Source organism: Mytilus trossulus, chromosome 3 (assembly GCF_036588685.1).
Source record: "Mytilus trossulus isolate FHL-02 chromosome 3, PNRI_Mtr1.1.1.hap1, whole genome shotgun sequence".
Taxonomy (NCBI): Eukaryota; Metazoa; Mollusca; class Bivalvia; order Mytilida; family Mytilidae; genus Mytilus; species Mytilus trossulus.
In genome coordinates this window covers 60,951,036-60,969,276 of record NC_086375.1, presented here as the reverse complement: position 1 = coordinate 60,969,276, position 18,241 = coordinate 60,951,036, and the positions used below count along the sequence as shown (strand labels likewise).

The 18,241-nt window shown below is 31.0% G+C and overlaps 1 protein-coding gene across 1 annotated transcript; it reads right to left on the bottom strand.

Annotated features, from left to right (window-relative positions):
* Window positions 1-3,599: 3,599 nt before the first annotated feature.
* On the bottom strand, window positions 3,600-18,207 carry LOC134712019 (EH domain-containing protein 1-like). Its single transcript, XM_063573110.1, has 2 exons — window positions 17,193-18,207; window positions 3,600-9,276 (listed from the first exon to the last, which is right to left on the bottom strand). The coding sequence occupies exons 1-2, from the start codon at window positions 18,099-18,101 to the stop codon at window positions 8,587-8,589; spliced, it is 1,599 nt and encodes a 532-aa protein (XP_063429180.1). The 5' UTR covers window positions 18,102-18,207; the 3' UTR covers window positions 3,600-8,586.
* Between the last annotated feature and the right edge of the window lie 34 nt (window positions 18,208-18,241).

The following is an 18,241-nucleotide window of genomic DNA, read 5'->3' as shown; positions in this document are numbered from 1 at the left end:
ACCTTCGTAAGGTCTCAACTACTTTTGCTGTTAATCGGAGGGTCAACAAAAATGAGGAAAAATATTAATTAAAATATTCCTTTTGATATTATTTGTTGGTTGTAAGAAGCTTCTGTCCAAGTTTGGTAAACATCCAGGATAATCTATTAATCCAATAGATGTTTTAAAAACTCATGCAGACTGTGTGCTATGTTAAGAAAAACTAAGTCCGTTTATAAGTAAAATACAGAAAAACATTAAACGAAATTTTAACAAAATTTCCATTTAGACAAACAAGCTCCTGTCCAAGATAGTTTAAAAAAAACTTTAAAACATTTCACCACAGAGTGAATATAATGTTTCCTGGCAGAAAAACATTTATTTTTACAAAATTTACTTCTGGATACTACCTATTGATCATAAACAAGCTCCTGTCCAAGTTTGATTCAAATCCAAGATAGTTTAAAAAAGTTATTGGCATAAAAACGAAATAATCACAGAGTGAATATATTTTTTTATTGGCAGAAAAACCAAACCCATTTATAAGTTAAATACGGAAAAGTAGGAATTTATTTTTACAAAATTTACTTCTGGATACTATCTTATGGTAATAAACAAGCTTCTGTCTAGGTTTGGTGGAAATCCAGGATAGTTTGAGAAAGTTATTGAAATTTAAAAAAGTTAACCACAGAGTGAATATTTGTGAACGCCGCCGCTGACGACGCCTATGACGGAATGTAGGATCGCTATGTCTCGCTTTTTCGACAAAAGTCGAAGGGTCAACAAAAATGTTAAAAAGGCAAACTAAAGTACGAAGTTGAAGAGCATTGAGGACCAAAAATACACATAATAGTTTTACAGTTATGAAGCTCATCGAAAATGTGGACTAATGTATTAAACATTTTCCTCTAGATACTGTCTGTTGACTGTTAGAAGCTTCTGTCCAAGTTTGGTAAAAATCCAGGATGCTTTATGAATCTAATAAACGTTTTAAAAACTTCAATTTTAACTGTATGTAATGTTAACTGAAAGAAAAAAATTGTTCGTTTATAAGTATTATACGGAAAAATAGGTGATAATCTTTTACCAAATTTCCTTCTAGATACATGCGTTTGATCATAAACAAGCATCATTCAGAGTTTGGTACAAATCCAGGATTGTTTTAGAAGGTTATTAAACATTTTATAACTTGAACCACTGAGTAAATGTTATGTCGGATTAAAAGCTTTTCTTATTACAAAATTTACTTCTGGATACTATCTTATGAATATAAGCAAGCTTCAGTCAATGTTCAGTAGACATCCATGATAGTTTAAGAAAGTTTTAAAAATTTCAAAAATTTTAACCACTTAGTGAATATTTGTTGACATCGCCGGCAACGGAATGTTGGATCGCTATGTCTTGCTTTTGCGACATACGTGGCAGGCTCCACAAAAACTATTATATTTACGAAATAGAAGATAATTGACATTATCACATGTTTCGTCACTAGAAAAAAGTGGACCGATTCACTCAAAAAACCTCGATTCAAGTCTGACACTATACCTAATGGGTTATTTTTTTTTTTATGTAAATTCATTTTTTTGTAATATCATTTATGCGTGGTCTTGGTATTTATGCACCTCGCCAATGTGTTGTTGTGCTGTGATAATTTTCTGTATTCCTATCTTGTCATTTTTGCTTAGTAATTTGTTTATATGCCATTTTGTACATCTTTGTTGGCATATTTGTTTTTATAATGATTAAGATGATAACACAATGTTGACGGCTGTACTCCTATTTCTAACATTTTATCAGTTTGTTTTGTTTCCACATTGAATTCAATTTAGTTGATGGCTGTGCAACTGGCATACAAGTGAGAGGTTTAGCTAGCTAAAACACCTGATATTAACAAATCAACAATTTTCTTTAACAGGCAATGTCCAACCAAGATATGAAATGAGTTGTTTTCCATTTGTTTGAGCTTTTGATTTTGTCATTGTATAAGGGACTTTCCAATTTTAATTTTCCCTGCATTCCATTTTAGTTATTTTACTTTTTACAAGTTTACCAAATGTGCTCCCATCTCTAAGGCGTCAAAGAGCCTTTTATAGATAGACGTCTTGTAAGCTTTTGTACTCTGAAAAACGAAAGGTCTATATTTTGGCCGGTTGAAAATTTATAACCAAAGGCATGCAACGGAAACGGGTCCCCTATGTTTAGACTCAACTGTTGATAAATGACCATTGTACGATTGGACTTTGTACATATGCGACCTACTTGTTAAGAATTTACTGAACATAAAGAAAGAGGCTTTGCTGGTGGGTCTAAGATTGCAAAAACATGTATTACTTCTACAAAATTTCGTCTTGTGCTCATTCTATATGGTCAATCCGCAAAATATAATTGATAAAGGAACTGTAAGTGCCAAGTTTGCTTAAAAGAGGGACGAAAGATACCATAAAATTTCGAAGTGATGATTTCAACTTCACCATTTGGAACTCTTGCTTTATTAGCTTCCCTGTGAACAACAACCCTCTATCAAGAAAATTATGAAAGCAAATGATAGCATGAGTATATCTTATCAATTGGGAGATATATACACCGTATGCAGCACTGCTGGAATGTTGCTACTTAAGTTAATTAGAAATGAAAAATTCACAATTGGAAAGCTGAAATCATCTCTTTGTTTGTAAAGTTTTGTTTTCAATCGACCCTCATTGTCAATTTCTAGATGCAAGTCAAAATATGAGGCCGACTTTACTGTATCTGTTGTATCCTTTATCTCTAGTTCGATGGGATAGATGCGTTCAACATAGTCACCAAATTTTGAATTATTTAGTGAAAGAACGTCATCTATATAGCGGAAAGTAGGTTTAAAGGATGTTGCTAACTTCTTATCTTTCTTCCTAGGAAGTTTATGTATAAAGTCAGCCTCATTATAATAGAGAAACAAGTTGGAAGAAGAGGAGCACAATTTGTTCCCTTTGGAATGCTGACAGACCGTTGAAAAACATGTCCTCAACATGTAACAAATGTGTTGTCAAAAAAAAAAAATCAAAAAAATCAAGCATCTTGATAATGTCAAGTATCAGAGAATTTTTGGTTTGAATCAGAGTGCCTTAAACTGCATGAACGTACACTGCTGCTTTCTAATTGTGGCAGATGTTTATTCATGTTCAAAGGTATTTTTAAACATATTCTTTCTTAACTATTGAATATTAATTAAGAAGACATTCACACCTTCAATGATTCAAAACAACAAACAGTGTTAAAATATAACACAAAACAACTTAAATCATGATGAAAGTGTTTATTCATATCATTAACAATAATACACATAACATTCAAAGCATTCTACCATATTGTTTCAGTAGATGTTATTATGAATTTTCTCTAATAATGAACCGTACTAATTTTCTAAATACCTTGTCTAAATTATGCAAATTTCAATGTGGGAGAAGTAAGACAAAAACTATTTTTTATCCACTAACACTACCCCTCTGAGACATTGGTGATTGTTAACCTTCTTTGTAGTATAAAGATTAATATGCAATAACTAAATAAAAGCATACAGTATTTTTTTGAATTTTGTATTGGTTTCGTATGTATTGAAGAAATGTTGCAGCAGTATGATAAAATCTGTAAGTAGTTTATCATATTTTCTCTTTTGAGTCTATTTTCTGCATTTTATTGAACACAAATGGATACTGATAAAAATAAAATATCTCTACTAATACTTTGAATTTGAACCTTGTATTTTACTTTAATGGATGTGTAACTTATATTATCTCTACTAATACTTTGAATTTGAACCCTGTATTTTACTTCAATGGATGTGTAACTTATATTACCTCTCCAGACTTAAAGTTGATATATTTTCAATAATATAATAAACAAAATTATGTCAAATATTCCTGTGTAAACTTTTAGAATTAACTGGAATTACACAAACTTTTTTTTGGGTTGCTCAAATGTTACCTCTTCACTTGATTTAACTTTTTAAAATGCATTCAAATAATAAGGCAAAACTGTAAAATAAAATAAAAGACAGACGATCTAGTTATCTCACTTTATCCTTGCAGATAAGTTATAAATAAAGTAATTTTGAAATATTAGATGTTGACAACATCCTTGCCAAAAAGTAAAGCCTAAAATATATCTTCATCACATTCATTCAGATAAGACAAAAACCAAATTTTACAAATACAAATGCAATCAAATCTAGCAAATAAATCATAAATAATGAAAAGTTCTATTACAGTTACAATTCATCTTCATAAAATCAAAGACATTTCATATTCATGGATTTGATCATTAAAGCAATTGAGTATTATATTACAATTAGATGTTCAAGGTAACAATAAAGACAAGGTTGACTGCAGAATGATACAACAATGGTCCAGATAAAACATCAATCTAACGTACAAAATTGTATATAGATGTCATTATTCTAAGCAATAAACTAAATTGCATATATCAAATAACGGGATGTGGTATTTTTGCAAATGTGACGACCGTCTACCAAATATAAAATGATGTTATGAACTATAGGTTATCTTCAACAATAAGCAAAGTTGAGTATTTGAAGAAAAAGGTTAGGCTATGCATCCAGACTTTTGATTTTTTTGATGAATAGAAAATAATTTCCTGCAAATAACAAAAGTATGCAATAAAGTATAGTTGACTGTATATATTTGCAATATCTCAGGGCACAAGAAAAAATATTGCTTTTCAGAAAGGGATTGTTTTCAATAATAAAAAAAAACCCAAATAATTCAAATTAAGTGAAAATAAGGCATGCTGTACCATTAACCAAAATAAACCACTGCCTTTGGCCACTCTCAAAGATTTTTGAAAGAACTGGGTGGGGTCACAATTCCTAAAATCAATATAAGATCTTTGTTTGATGCAAGTGTTTCTTTGTTTACAAATTCTAAAGAATCGGTTAACTGTTAAGTTATTGTCAGAAATCATTTTTTCCTACAGATATTCAATGATTACACATATATATATACCACTAAAAACAGCAAAAATGTCCGGCAACTTTCATTGCATTCAGTTAATTACTACTAGACCTATTTTTATTATTTCCTGGAACACCCATCAATTTTAAATAATTACATTTAATCAATCAACATTTTCAAGCAAAACAAGAAAAAAGCAATGTATAGTTATAAAACAGTGATACATCTTTGATAATAAATTTTGGTAAAAGTCCAAAGTAGTCAACATATTGACTTGCACAGGAAATACATTTTACAGCAATAAAATGTGGTATAATATTATGTAAATATTTCAATGGTGAAATGTTATGTATATAAGAGACAATTTAAAGTAGTAAATCACATTTTTATGTTTCACAGCACAGAGACATCGATCTAACAATAAAATAATTTGTAGATTTAGAAAAAAAATCATTCAGATAAATTTTACACTTTTGAAATGGTTTTTATTTTTGTAAATTAACTCTTAATTCAGATCCTTTTGAAAACACTATATGTATTGTATGCATATATCAATCATGACCAAACACTTTTATCTGAAGAGGGGCATTCAAAGTTAAGGTTTAGGTGTCAAATAATCTCTTAGTAATGTCCACATGAAAACTGCCAAGGCTAGTACAACTGTTTACCTCATAAGTGGTTCATCTTCAACCAACATAGATATAAACTAAATAGTAAACTATGCAAAAGTTGTCAAGGGTTAACAAACCATGATTGAGGGTGGTGTTTGGCCAAATAATCTCCATAGAACGAGACATGCTATTGCTTATACATCTATAAACCAAATAATAAGTAATTCCCCTAAATCTGACCTAATTATAAACTTTAACATGTTAACTCAGCAAAAGTTCTGACAGCAATTACATGTACATCTCCTTATTATTTTATTCAACATAAATCTTAAGTTAAACTAGAACAAAACTACGCTTACGCAACTGTAGTATCTTACAAAACCAAAACAAGGTCACGCCTAAAAAGGCCATCTCCAGTTTTTAGAGTGCAGAAATTTTGTTGGATAAATAAACTTTAAAATTATGCACATTTACATTTTTATCCTTGATCATTTCTGTATTAAGATAAAGTCAGAAACATTCACTATAAGACATGTTTACAATATAAATAAATATAACTGATAAAAGATAAAGTAAATATGCCTAATTACTACTAATAACTATCTAAAAAATGTAAATCAATTATAAATCATGCTTATCATATTGTAAATAAACTAACATCTGGGTAATTATAGTAGATATAAGTAACTACTTATATTACATTAAACATCAGACATTCCTTTCTAGTTCTTTTTAAAACATTTCTCTCACTACACCCCTCATTTAATGTGATATTTTACATTTTGGCATTACATATGAGTAAATTATTAAATCTTGCAAGTGTATCCTATCACCAACCTGTGAAGATACAATGACAGTTAGGGAGGGTTTATTGTTGAAGAATGATGTGGTGTTCAACCTGTGAAGATACAATGACAGTTAGGGAGGGTTTATTGTTGAAGAATGATGTGGTGTTTGCAATCCCTTAACTCACTCAAATCCTGAAGCAAAGGAACAGCAGTTTAATTCAGAAATATATATGTGATACAATTATTTCATACATTTCCTGTGTGCTAGTAGTTTACTTTTCAGAATGTTTATGCCTTAAAAGAGAAGTACATATTTGATATAATGTAATTTAAGTTTTAGCTTATTTCTTTTGGCTGGAATTTTAGAGGGGTGACAGGTTTTTTTTGGTTTTTTTTACTAAACAAATTGAAATGTATGATACAAATAAGTCTGATAAAAGATCTATACTAGATGACTAGATTGTAGTGATAAATCAAGCAAGTCTAAATGAAATTATTAATTTTTCAGATAAAAAAAGTCTATCAGTCTGTTTAATGTGCCTGATGTACACATAGGGAAGAAACTTATTGCACAAATTGTTTCAATTCTCCTCACCTTTTTATTTTTTTAAACCCTGTTGGTGTATATCTATTGATACAAACTATATTGTTTTTCTGTGGGCAATTACCGGTAGTCCTTTTATTACCCTCAAATCAGCCAACAACTAATGACTATACATATGGGGATAGAAATATTTGGTTCTAAATTTATAGTCAATGAGGTAAGGCTTAATAATGAGCTTTTATAAGCAAACCTTATACTTGACAATTTTTCAAGCGTTTTCTATGGAACACTACAAGTGCCACAAAATACCCTTCTAAATAAGTCCTTACACTAATATCTACAATAGACTTCCAGTAATGGTAAACATTCTAAGACAATAAAAAAAGATAGTTACATATACACAGCATGCATAGATTGTGGTTAACACACGTATATATAAATTATATTAGTGAATTCATAAAATAAAATGAAAATTTACAATGTATAAACAAATTTATTACCAAAAATATTTACCTAAAGAATATAATGTTAAAATACAAGCTAAATCTATATGAAATCAGGCACTTATCTAACCTATTAGTTTCTTTGTCCAGTGGTTTACTGCAGCAATAATCACATAAAGCCTCTCTTTGACACAAAAGATGGATTATCATGAGAAAAAAAAGAAAATCAATAGATGATGGCTTTACAATAAATGAAACAACTACAAATTGTATGGAAAAATTCAGTCATATTTACAAATGAAATTTTTAAGATTACGGTAGTTTTCAAAATTCATCTGCTTATTTTAATGATTCTGACTATACAATTGCCTTTGAAAATAATCAATAATATTACATGGTGATTTTCCAACCAAACTAAATATATTGCCTGCAGTAAACCCTTGCTTTGTATACATGTACACATTTATTAAATGACTATTTAATTACATTAACAGCTGACCCTATAATTTGGTCCTAAAAGTAATCCACCATGATACATTGTATACCTTAAGCTTTATCAATATAACTTGTTTGTCAATTTACAAATTTTCTTTAAAAAATTAAATCATTGGACAAACTGAAATATAAATACCATATTTCACCTGCACTTTCTGTTTATTGAAAACCTTGTAATAGAAATATGCTAAAATTGGCATCAGTTGAGCATTTTTAATTCAAACCTCACTCAGCTTGATATAAAATCAAGACATATTGTACCGAGCAAAAAATTTCTAAATAAGATCTTTTTATCATTTATATCATCATATTTGATATTCATTTACCAGCCATGGGGCCACTGGGCACAACTATTACACTTCTCTTGTAAGGATGATGGGAGGTCAAATAAGGTCACAATTGGTCCCATGGTTTCAGAAGAGAAGGCTCTTAAAAATTTGTCATGACCTTAAGCTTCATCCTACAAGGTCAAATGATGACAAAAGCTCTAATAAACTCTGAAGGCCAAGTGGGCTAAAAAATGGTTGATGAAATGAAATTTTACTGTATCAGTTTTTCTTTTAACAGTAACAAGACTTAAAATCAGATCAAACAAAAGATGTTTCTTGAATGTAGATATCAGATCATCTACTATAATACAGTGTGATTAAATGTTTAATACCATAGAATTTGTAAGAGGTGTACACCAAGAAGTAACAATCTAAAAGTGTGTATAACAATATAACAGTTTTTGACTGGTAAGAGACTATGCCCTTTCACTGATAAAACCACTTAAATTCTTTACAAATCTTTCTTGGATGGAGGGATCAAATGATCTGGTAAGGTATTTGGTAATTCATGTCCATCTAGTTTAATCTTGATCAGGTGATTGGCTAATGCCCATTCATCAGCATCAAGCATACCATCTTTATCTATGTCTGATAGTTTCCACACTTTCCCTAACATAGAGTTTGGCAGCTTGGATCTGACCATTTCTGACTTTGCTGCAGCACCAGTAATTTTTCCATTGATTGGATTAAGTTTATCAAATGATTCATCATATTTGTATTTCTCTTGACCAACGATCCATTCATGCTCACCACGACCTTCATCAATGCCTTCTCCCCTTCCGTAACCAAACATACTCTCATTCATTGTATCAAAAGCCCCGCCTTTAACATTTGGTTCCCCTACACTACTTTCTTGCTCATGTGGGATCATTGTCATAAGCCTGGCTATATCTGAAGAAAGCATGGCATCAACAGTTTCAATTAACTTTGGTTTCAATGCATGGAATTTTGTGAAGTCTTGATGCTGGAGTACTTCTCTCATTTTTTCTATATCTGGGAAATCTCCTGGTGATATCTGGTGTTCTCTCTGTAGGACTTCATATATTTCTTTTAATCCTTTTATTAATTCTTTCTTCTTTGCATCCTTGCCAAACATTGAGGGCATCTCTTTCTTTAAATGACTGATTATGTAGGCATGTACCTAAAATGAGAAAATATTGAGAGATGTATCATATTTATCAAAATAAGTCAGTATAGCATTGACATGCAAATCAAACACAGTTAAATTACACTAGAATTACTAAGAAGTCAGTACAGGCCTACATATTGTAACTCAGTAAGGTTAAATTGAGTGAATGATTACCACAGATGTAACTCATGTATTCATTTTTATACTCATGCATGCATAAACTATAATATACATAAGCATAAAACTTACCCCAGAACTTTGCATTATACATGTATAAAAACCTCTTTATAAATTCTGTATTTACAGTGAAACAAGAATGTGTCCATAGTACATGGATGCCCCACTTGCACTATCATTTTCCATGTTCAGTGGACCGTGAAATTGGGGTCAAACTTTTAAATTGGCATTTCAATTAGAAAGATCATATCATAGGGAACATGTGAACTATGTTTCCAGTTGATTGGACTTCAACTTCATCAAAAACTACCTTGACCAAAAACTTTAACCTGAACTTCGCACTGTCATTTTCTATGTTCAGTGGACCATGGAATTTGGGTCAAAACTTTAATTTGGCATTAAAATTAGAAAGAGCATATCATGGGGAACATGTATACTAAGTTTAAAGTTGATTGGACTTCAACTTCATCAAAAACTACCTTGACCAAACACTAACCTGAAGCGGGATGAAAGGACGCACAGACGAATGAATGGACAGACAGACGCACAGACCAGAAAACATAAAGTCCCTCTACTATCGTAGGTGGGGCATAACAAACATAATACCCCTCTAGTATCTTAGGTGGGGAATACAAACTCATGTCATTATTAAAGTGTCTGTTACAAGTCAAAAACCTCATCATTGGTTGTCTTATAATATATCTTTATGTTGTATTCATAACTTGGAGAATTTGGTATAGATGGCAGATATTTATATATAATTAATTCTTTTTGTTTATTTTGTTCTAAGTTGTATAGACTTAGGAGCAATTTAAATGATAGATTGTTGGTTGCTCAACCTCCAGCTGCAAGGACAATTTTAGAGCTTGATATAATCTATAACATCATGTACATGTCATGTATAATATTGTTGAAGACTCTATGTTGCCCCCTTGATCTCCTTTCATGTTTTATTTTTTTATTTTTGCTCATATTTGCAACTGATATGACCATATGTTGACCTCTGAGTGACCTATTGTTATTTTGTTGCTGGGTTGCTATATGTATCATTTGTAATTTCCCCCTTTTTTCCACTTTTTATATCTAAAGTAATATTGTACTTTTATTAAACATAATGTAAAATCAAGTGTGGGAAAAAATGATAAGTGTTATAAGTTATAACAATTTAGTTATAAGTAATAAATTTAAACATTTATGAGTTATTTATAAATCTATTCAAAGTCTAATAATTATGATACATTGTAAAATCAAATTTAAAGGACCAGAAAAAATTGAGAGCTTTTTGTTCAATTTTATATGTCCTCTTTCCTGTTTGTTTTTAACAAACTTCAAAAACTGCAATATGACAAACGAATATAAAACTCTTCCCTAAGCTTTTTCTAACCAGATGCTACGCAGGGCGTAGCTTTATACGACTGCAGAGGTTGAACCCTGAACGGTTGGGGCAAGTATGGACACAACATTCAAGCTGGATTCAGCTCTAAATTTGGATTGTGATTTAATAGTTGACACAGCATAGGTGTCTGACACAGAATGAATGTGTTCTAATGAACTTAAAATTTTTGTTTTCTCTTAGAGCAATTCACTATGCTGTTGAATATTAATCTTCTCAAAAAAATGTTTGAAGAAATTTTCTTTTTATTTATGAAATTTCAAATGAGGAAAATTGAACCCAATTTTTTAATCACATCCCCCTTTCCCTTATTCCAAAACTAATCTCAATTAAAATATTCTTATGGAGTTTGCAACAATAACTACTCATTTAAATACATCATAAAATATTAAAAGATGTAAAAAAACTGCTTGTTATCACTGAATGGTAAAGATTATTTAAATTTATCAGTTGGTAGTAAAAAGTGAGTATACATTGTATATTGTATATAACAAAGAAATTAAGCTGATTCTGGACAAAGAAAGATAACTCCAATTAAAAAAAATTCTTGCAATAAGATATTTCTTGCTTACTATTCTGGACAAAGAAAGATAACTCTAATTAAAAAAAAATTGCTATTTCACAATATTGTGAAATTAGATATTTCTTGCCATTGCACAATACTGTGCAATTGAAAAGACTTGCTATTGCACAATACTTAATATAATAATTTTAGATCCTGATTTGGACCAACTTGAAAACTGGGCCCATAATCAAAAATCTAAGTACATGTTTAGATTCAGCATATCAAAGAGGCCCAAGAATTTAATTTTTGTTAAAAATCAAACTTAGTTTAATTTTGGACCCTTTGGACCTTAATGTAGGCCAATTTGAAAACGGGACCAAAAATGAAGAATCTACATACACAGTTAGATTTGGCATATCAAAGAACCCCATTTATTCAATTTTTGATGAAATCAAATAAAGTTTAATTTTGGACCCAGATTTGGACCAACTTGAAAACTGGGCCAATAATCAAGAATCTAAGTACATTTTTTAGATTCAACATATCAAAGAACCCAACCGATTCATTTTTTGTAAAAATCAAACTAAATTTAATTTTGGACCCTTTGGACCTTAATGTAGACCAATTTGAAAACATGACCAAAAGTTAAGAATCTACATACACAGTTAGATTCGGCATATCAAAGAACCCCAATTATTCAATTTTGATGAAATCAAACAAAGTTTAATTTTGGACCCTTTGGGCCCCTTTTTCCTAAACTGTTGGGACCAAAACTCCCAACATCAATACCAACCTTCCTTTTATGGTCATAAACCTTGTGTTTAAATTTCATAGATTTCTATTTTCTTATACTAACGTTATGGTGCGAAAACCAAGAAAAGTGCTTATGTGGGTCCCTTTTTGGCCCCTTATTCCTAAACTGTTGGGACCTTAACTCCCAAAATCAATACCAATCTTCCTTTTGTGGCCATAAACATTGTGTTTAAATTTCATTGATTTCTATTTACTTAAACTAAAGTTATTGTGCAAAAACCAAGAATAATGCTTATTTTGACCCTTTTTTGGCCCCTAATTCCTAAACTGTTGAAACATCAATCCCAACCTTTCTTATGTGGTCTTAAACCTTGTGTCAAAATTTCATAGATTTCTATTAACTTAAACTAAAGTTATAGTGCGAAAACCAAGAAAATGCTTATTTGGGCCCTTTTTGGCCCTTAATTCCTAAAATGTTGGGACCAAAACTCCCAAAATCAATACCAACCTTCCTTTTATGGTCATAAACCTTGTGTTAAAATTTCATAGATTTATATTCACTTTTACTAAAGTTAGAGTGCGAAAACTAAAAGTATTCGGACGACGACGAGGACGACAACTACGACGACAACGACGACGACGCCAACGTGATAGCAATATACGACGAAATTTTTTTCAAAATTTGCGGTCGTATAAAAATCATTTTCAAGCATGTCAATTTAAGAATTAGAAGATACAATATATTGAGGGAATACTCCACATCAAAGTGACCAAAAACAAAAAGATGAAAACAAATGTAAATAAATATGGAATGTGTCCATGGGACACAGATGATGCCCCCACTTGCATACATGTATAATGTCATAAACATGAAAAAGGAACATAACCCTGAAGAATGGTTAAAGTGACACTACCCAAATTTGGTAGTAGGCATTGTGTACAATATTTGGTATAGACAAATTTAAGTGAGATATGAAACCAAAATAAATCATCAATTTCTTCATTTGTAAACAGGCATATATCATGTACATGTATATGATTTTAGTACGATAGAAGTGGCACCCCTAAAATTCAAATGTGATCTGTGTGTTGTGGAAATAAGCATTGTGCATAAGTTTCATAATATTTGGTCGAGGCAAACTAAAGTTAAAGTACAACATTTGTAAAGGGGCATAACTCTAGAACAGTAATAGTGATGTCATCAACATTTAAACTTGATCTGTGTTTGTGTTGATAAACATTAAGTTTTATAACATTTGGTTGTGGCAAACTAAAGTTGGAGAATGGATTTGGGAAATGTTGAAATACACACATCAAGGGTAATGCTGCTATGAAAGGGGTATAAAATAGAAAAATATGTGTGATAGTTTTCCTTAAGCTTTTATACTAAAAAAAATAGTTTATTTAGGAATTGGCTTTCTTCCAACTTTATAGGAAGTAGGATGCTGTTATATCCAATATACATGTATAATATCAACATGACAACATATATTAATGGATAAAGAGAATGACACATAAGCTAAAGTTCACTTTCCTTTGTGTGTCAGATTAATGTTTATAAAACACCTAATTATCTACCTTGTTACATGTATAAATAACAATGTATACTATCATGATTATAGTAATGTACTCAGATGACGAGGTTAATATAAGCAGCGTACATTGTAGAGACCCATTTTCTATTCCAGATCTAAACAATCAATACTTTAGAAAAGCTTCGTACATTTGTATAAACTGTAATACATGTACATGTACACACATGTATAATGTATGGCTGATTTTAAAATCAATCCATCAGAATTAAAGATGCTGTTATTTTGTTAAATCTGAGTCAATCATTTAAACAACTAAATATGTTTTGACTTATCATGTACTTATGGACAGTGCATTTCAGTATACATGTATGATTTAATACAATATTATAGCTACATGTATATATATATGATTATCTATCACATATGACAAGAATATCAAACCAACTTTAGCATGTTAAGCAGAAAACTCAAAAAATTATTTATTTTGTCAAAGTCAGATAGCAATCCGTATATCTTGCTTTCAGCGATTTTTATTGCAAGAGAGACAAAAATTGTCATCTTATAACCTTGACTCCTTTAAAAAGTCCATTGACATAATTAAATCAAGTCAGCTAATTAGAAGTTCCTTTATCTATTATGCAAATTTTTGTGTGTCCATAATAGTTTTTCCATTTTTTTTAAGACAATATATTTCAAAGCAGTTACAAAAATGTATCTTCCGGTATCCTAGTTCCCCCCCCCCCTTCTAAACTTTGTATCTTCTACATGTATCTGTATACATGTGTAAGTTTCATACCAATCAATTGCAAGCAAAGGTTACTCAAGTTATCATCCCAAACTATTTGTTTCAGAAACAATAAAAGAAGAAAGTGATATTAAACTTATAATGTCCTTGAAAGTTTATCTTCATGTAAGAGCATTAACATGATGTCAGTATTTTTTTTCCTCATGGCCAAATCACCTCACTTCATAAATCAGAGAACATCAGTGACCCTAAACTATCTTTTCAAACAGATTTATATTCAAGGACTTGGTAGGGGATGGATATGCATTTGTAAGTACGTATGTACATTAGTGTATAATATCGATTAATTATATATACATGTATCTGTAGACCAAAAGTAAAATGTAGCAAATCTACAATGTAGTTCAGAGATGACTTTTAATAATATAACTTTGCAAATATTAGAAATTATTATAAATTAAGGAATGTATCTCCCTCGTGCAAAGCTCTGATTCCTTTCACGGATTTGGCTATACTTTTTGGACCTTTTGGATTATTGCTCTTCATCTTTTATATAAGCTTTGGGTTTTTAATATTTTGGCCACGAGCATCACTGAAGAGACATGTATTGTCGAAATGCGCATCTGGTGCAAGAAAATTGGTACCGTTTATTTATTACTACCACTGGGTCGATGCCTCTGCTGGTGGACTATTAGTCCCCGAGGGTATCACCAGCCCAGTAGCCAGTACTTCGGTACTGGCATGAAAATACGGATTTTTGTGTTGTTAAAATTTGCTGTTACAAATATTAGAAATTATTATAAATTAAGGAATGTATCTCCCTCGTGCAAAGCTCTGATTCCTTTCACGGATTTGGCTATACTTTTTGGACCTTTTGGATTATTGCTCTTCATCTTTTATATAAGCTTTGGGTTTTTAATATTTTGGCCACGAGCATCACTGAAGAGACATGTATTGTCGAAATGCGCATCTGGTGCAAGAAAATTGGTACCGTTTATTTATTATTTGCACTGATGGGATTAATTATATACATGTACATGTATCCGTAGACCAAAAGTAAAATGTAGCAAATCTACAATGTACATGTACAAATGTACATGTAGTTCAGATATATATGACTTTAAATAATATAACTTTGCGCTGAGGGATGAACATCTTTCAGCCAACCATTTATAAAAAGTGTTACATTCAAAATTGAATTATAATAAATTATTTTTGTAACTTAAAAAATAAACACCAAATGATATCAAGGTTGATGTTATCTGATATTATTTTTACAACACATGTACATGTAGAAATGTAGAAAGTCGTTTAGCAAATTTGATACCATATAAAATTCGATACATGTACATGTTAGATGAATGATCCCTGATGTTTAGAAATGTTGAGATGAAATTAATTCCAAGGAAGTCTGCTTATACTAATCAATACTAGCATAGCGTGTGCATGTTGTGTGATATAACATAATAAACCAGAATTTGATGTTAAATAAAAAAATAGTTTTATAGTACATGTACATTGTATTACATGTCACGTAAATAAAATAAGGACATGTGGTACAAAAATGTATTATTGACCATGAAACTTCTTAAATGTATCAATCAGAGTCAGATGAATATGGATGAAAAGAGTTATACATGTACATGTAGGTGACTGTATGTATGGCCTTCAATAATGTGCAAATATCCATACCATTTTGTCTTAGATAATGGTGCACAATCAATAAACTATAGTCTGATTTAAAAGGCACTGACTTGACAAAATGTGAATTAATTAAAAAATAAAGATCTATACCCAAAGGGCATGATAGCCCTTCAATTTTCAAAATGAGGCAAACTTCAGTTAGAGAACGGAAACAAAAAGTTCAGTGAACTTATACGTTATTGAATAAATGAAACAAGAGGAAAATCACTGAAATGTTTTCTTCTTAATTTTAAAAGTCATTCTAAAGGATTTTAACTAGTATCACTAAAACTTATAGAATTATGTGTAGGTACAAATGTACATACATATGTATACAAGTAATCAGTTTAACTTTAAAGCTGATCAATGAATCCTGGAAATGACATTACATGAAACCTTTTAACAAACGTGTTCCATGACATAGATACATGCATCCTACAATGTACTTTTCCTGTAGACATGTTCATGGTTGAGAAAAACACTTGTCCAAATTCTAAAAAATTCGATCAGTTTTTAAAGTTTCAATTTGATCATTATTGATCAAGTGCAGAAAAATGAAAGTCAGATCAAACCATGAAAACTTACATGAATGTATATATTATATATATTACATGTACAGATAAACATTTATATGAGGCAGATGAACAGTAATTATGGATTGAAAACCAAATGATAAACAATGAAGCTAAATTATTTCTACTTATACATCATGTACATGCATGACATGAACAGTAACTGAGAAAAAGACTGAATCATGAAATCTTGACATTATGATCCCTGAAAATGAGAAAATAGTTAAATATGCATGTGGATTTTGCAATAAATATACGTACATTGTAGCCAAGTTCCATTAATACATCTGTTACTCACGATTGAACCATGAATAAGGTGAAGGACACACTAGGGCAGAATAATCTTGTCAAATAAAATTGCCTGCGTTGAAGACAACTGGCATGTACCTGTATGTTAGGCGCACATTAAATACAGTTACATATATAGTTAATATCCTATTACCCATCATAGAAAGTAATTAAATTTAAGATTACAAAAAATCTTAATAACTTATTTTTCAAATAGTCACTGCCCCATGAAAATTGGTTGAAAGGACAATTGACCAGTTCAAATTAAAATAATTACCTTTGCCAACCTTGCCCTTTTGATGAGGTCATTTAGTTTCCGTAAAGCTGCATTTTTTGGTAGGCTTTTTAAATCATTAAACAGGTCTTGTTCTTCAAGTTCAAATAATTTCCTATTCTCATCAAAGTGTAAAGGATTGTCCCAGAAAGAACCTATATATACTCTTGCAACTTCAGGGGTGTTCAAAACTTTTCCAAGGGACCACATTAATGCACCATACACTCTCATCAATTGTTGAGGGTCCACCATGTCTGCTTTGTTCAAAATTATTCTGATTTTATCATCATAACCCTTAACTGCATCAATTGCTCGTTTGAATTCGTCTGAAATGTCCAGTTTGTGTGCATCAAAAAGAAGCAATATTCTATCCACTCTTTCTGCAAACCATTCCAACACACCAGCGAAATCATATCCACGGTCAAGTCTCTGTTTTTCTCCTGACAAAATACCTGGTGTATCTATAATTGTTAAACTATCAACAACTGGATTTTTTAATGTTGAACACTGAAATCTATTCAGAAATGCATTTCCAAATTTTGTGAGTGGTTTAAATTGCTTTTTACTATCAACAACAAGGGCGTTACCAGGAACAATTCCATCTTGATCTCCACTCATAACAGCTATGAACCGATCTGTTGTCGGCTCTGGACCTATTCGTATTCCCGGAAAATCTTGCTCTAGAAGGAATCTTATAAAGGTTGTCTTACCGGTAGAATATTGGCCGATGAGGAGTATCATTGGTTTAGCGTCAAAATCTGGATCATCAAGTTGGGGGGAGTGGAAGTCATGAAACTTATAATGTTCCTCTAAAGGTAACAGTTTTGTTCTGTATATAGCTTTAAGGCCATCGGCAACAGTATCGAATACCTCAGGTTCCTTCCGCTTGCTATTCCCGTCAAGCCACTTCATCTTGAAATTCTAAATAACTTTCACTTCTAAAGTCGGTTTATTCTTTCAGACGTGACATATATTGCGGAAGTGATCGTATATTATGTGCGCTTGCTCAATTCATATTCCGGAAATTAATATTTCCCGCAATATAACGGAAG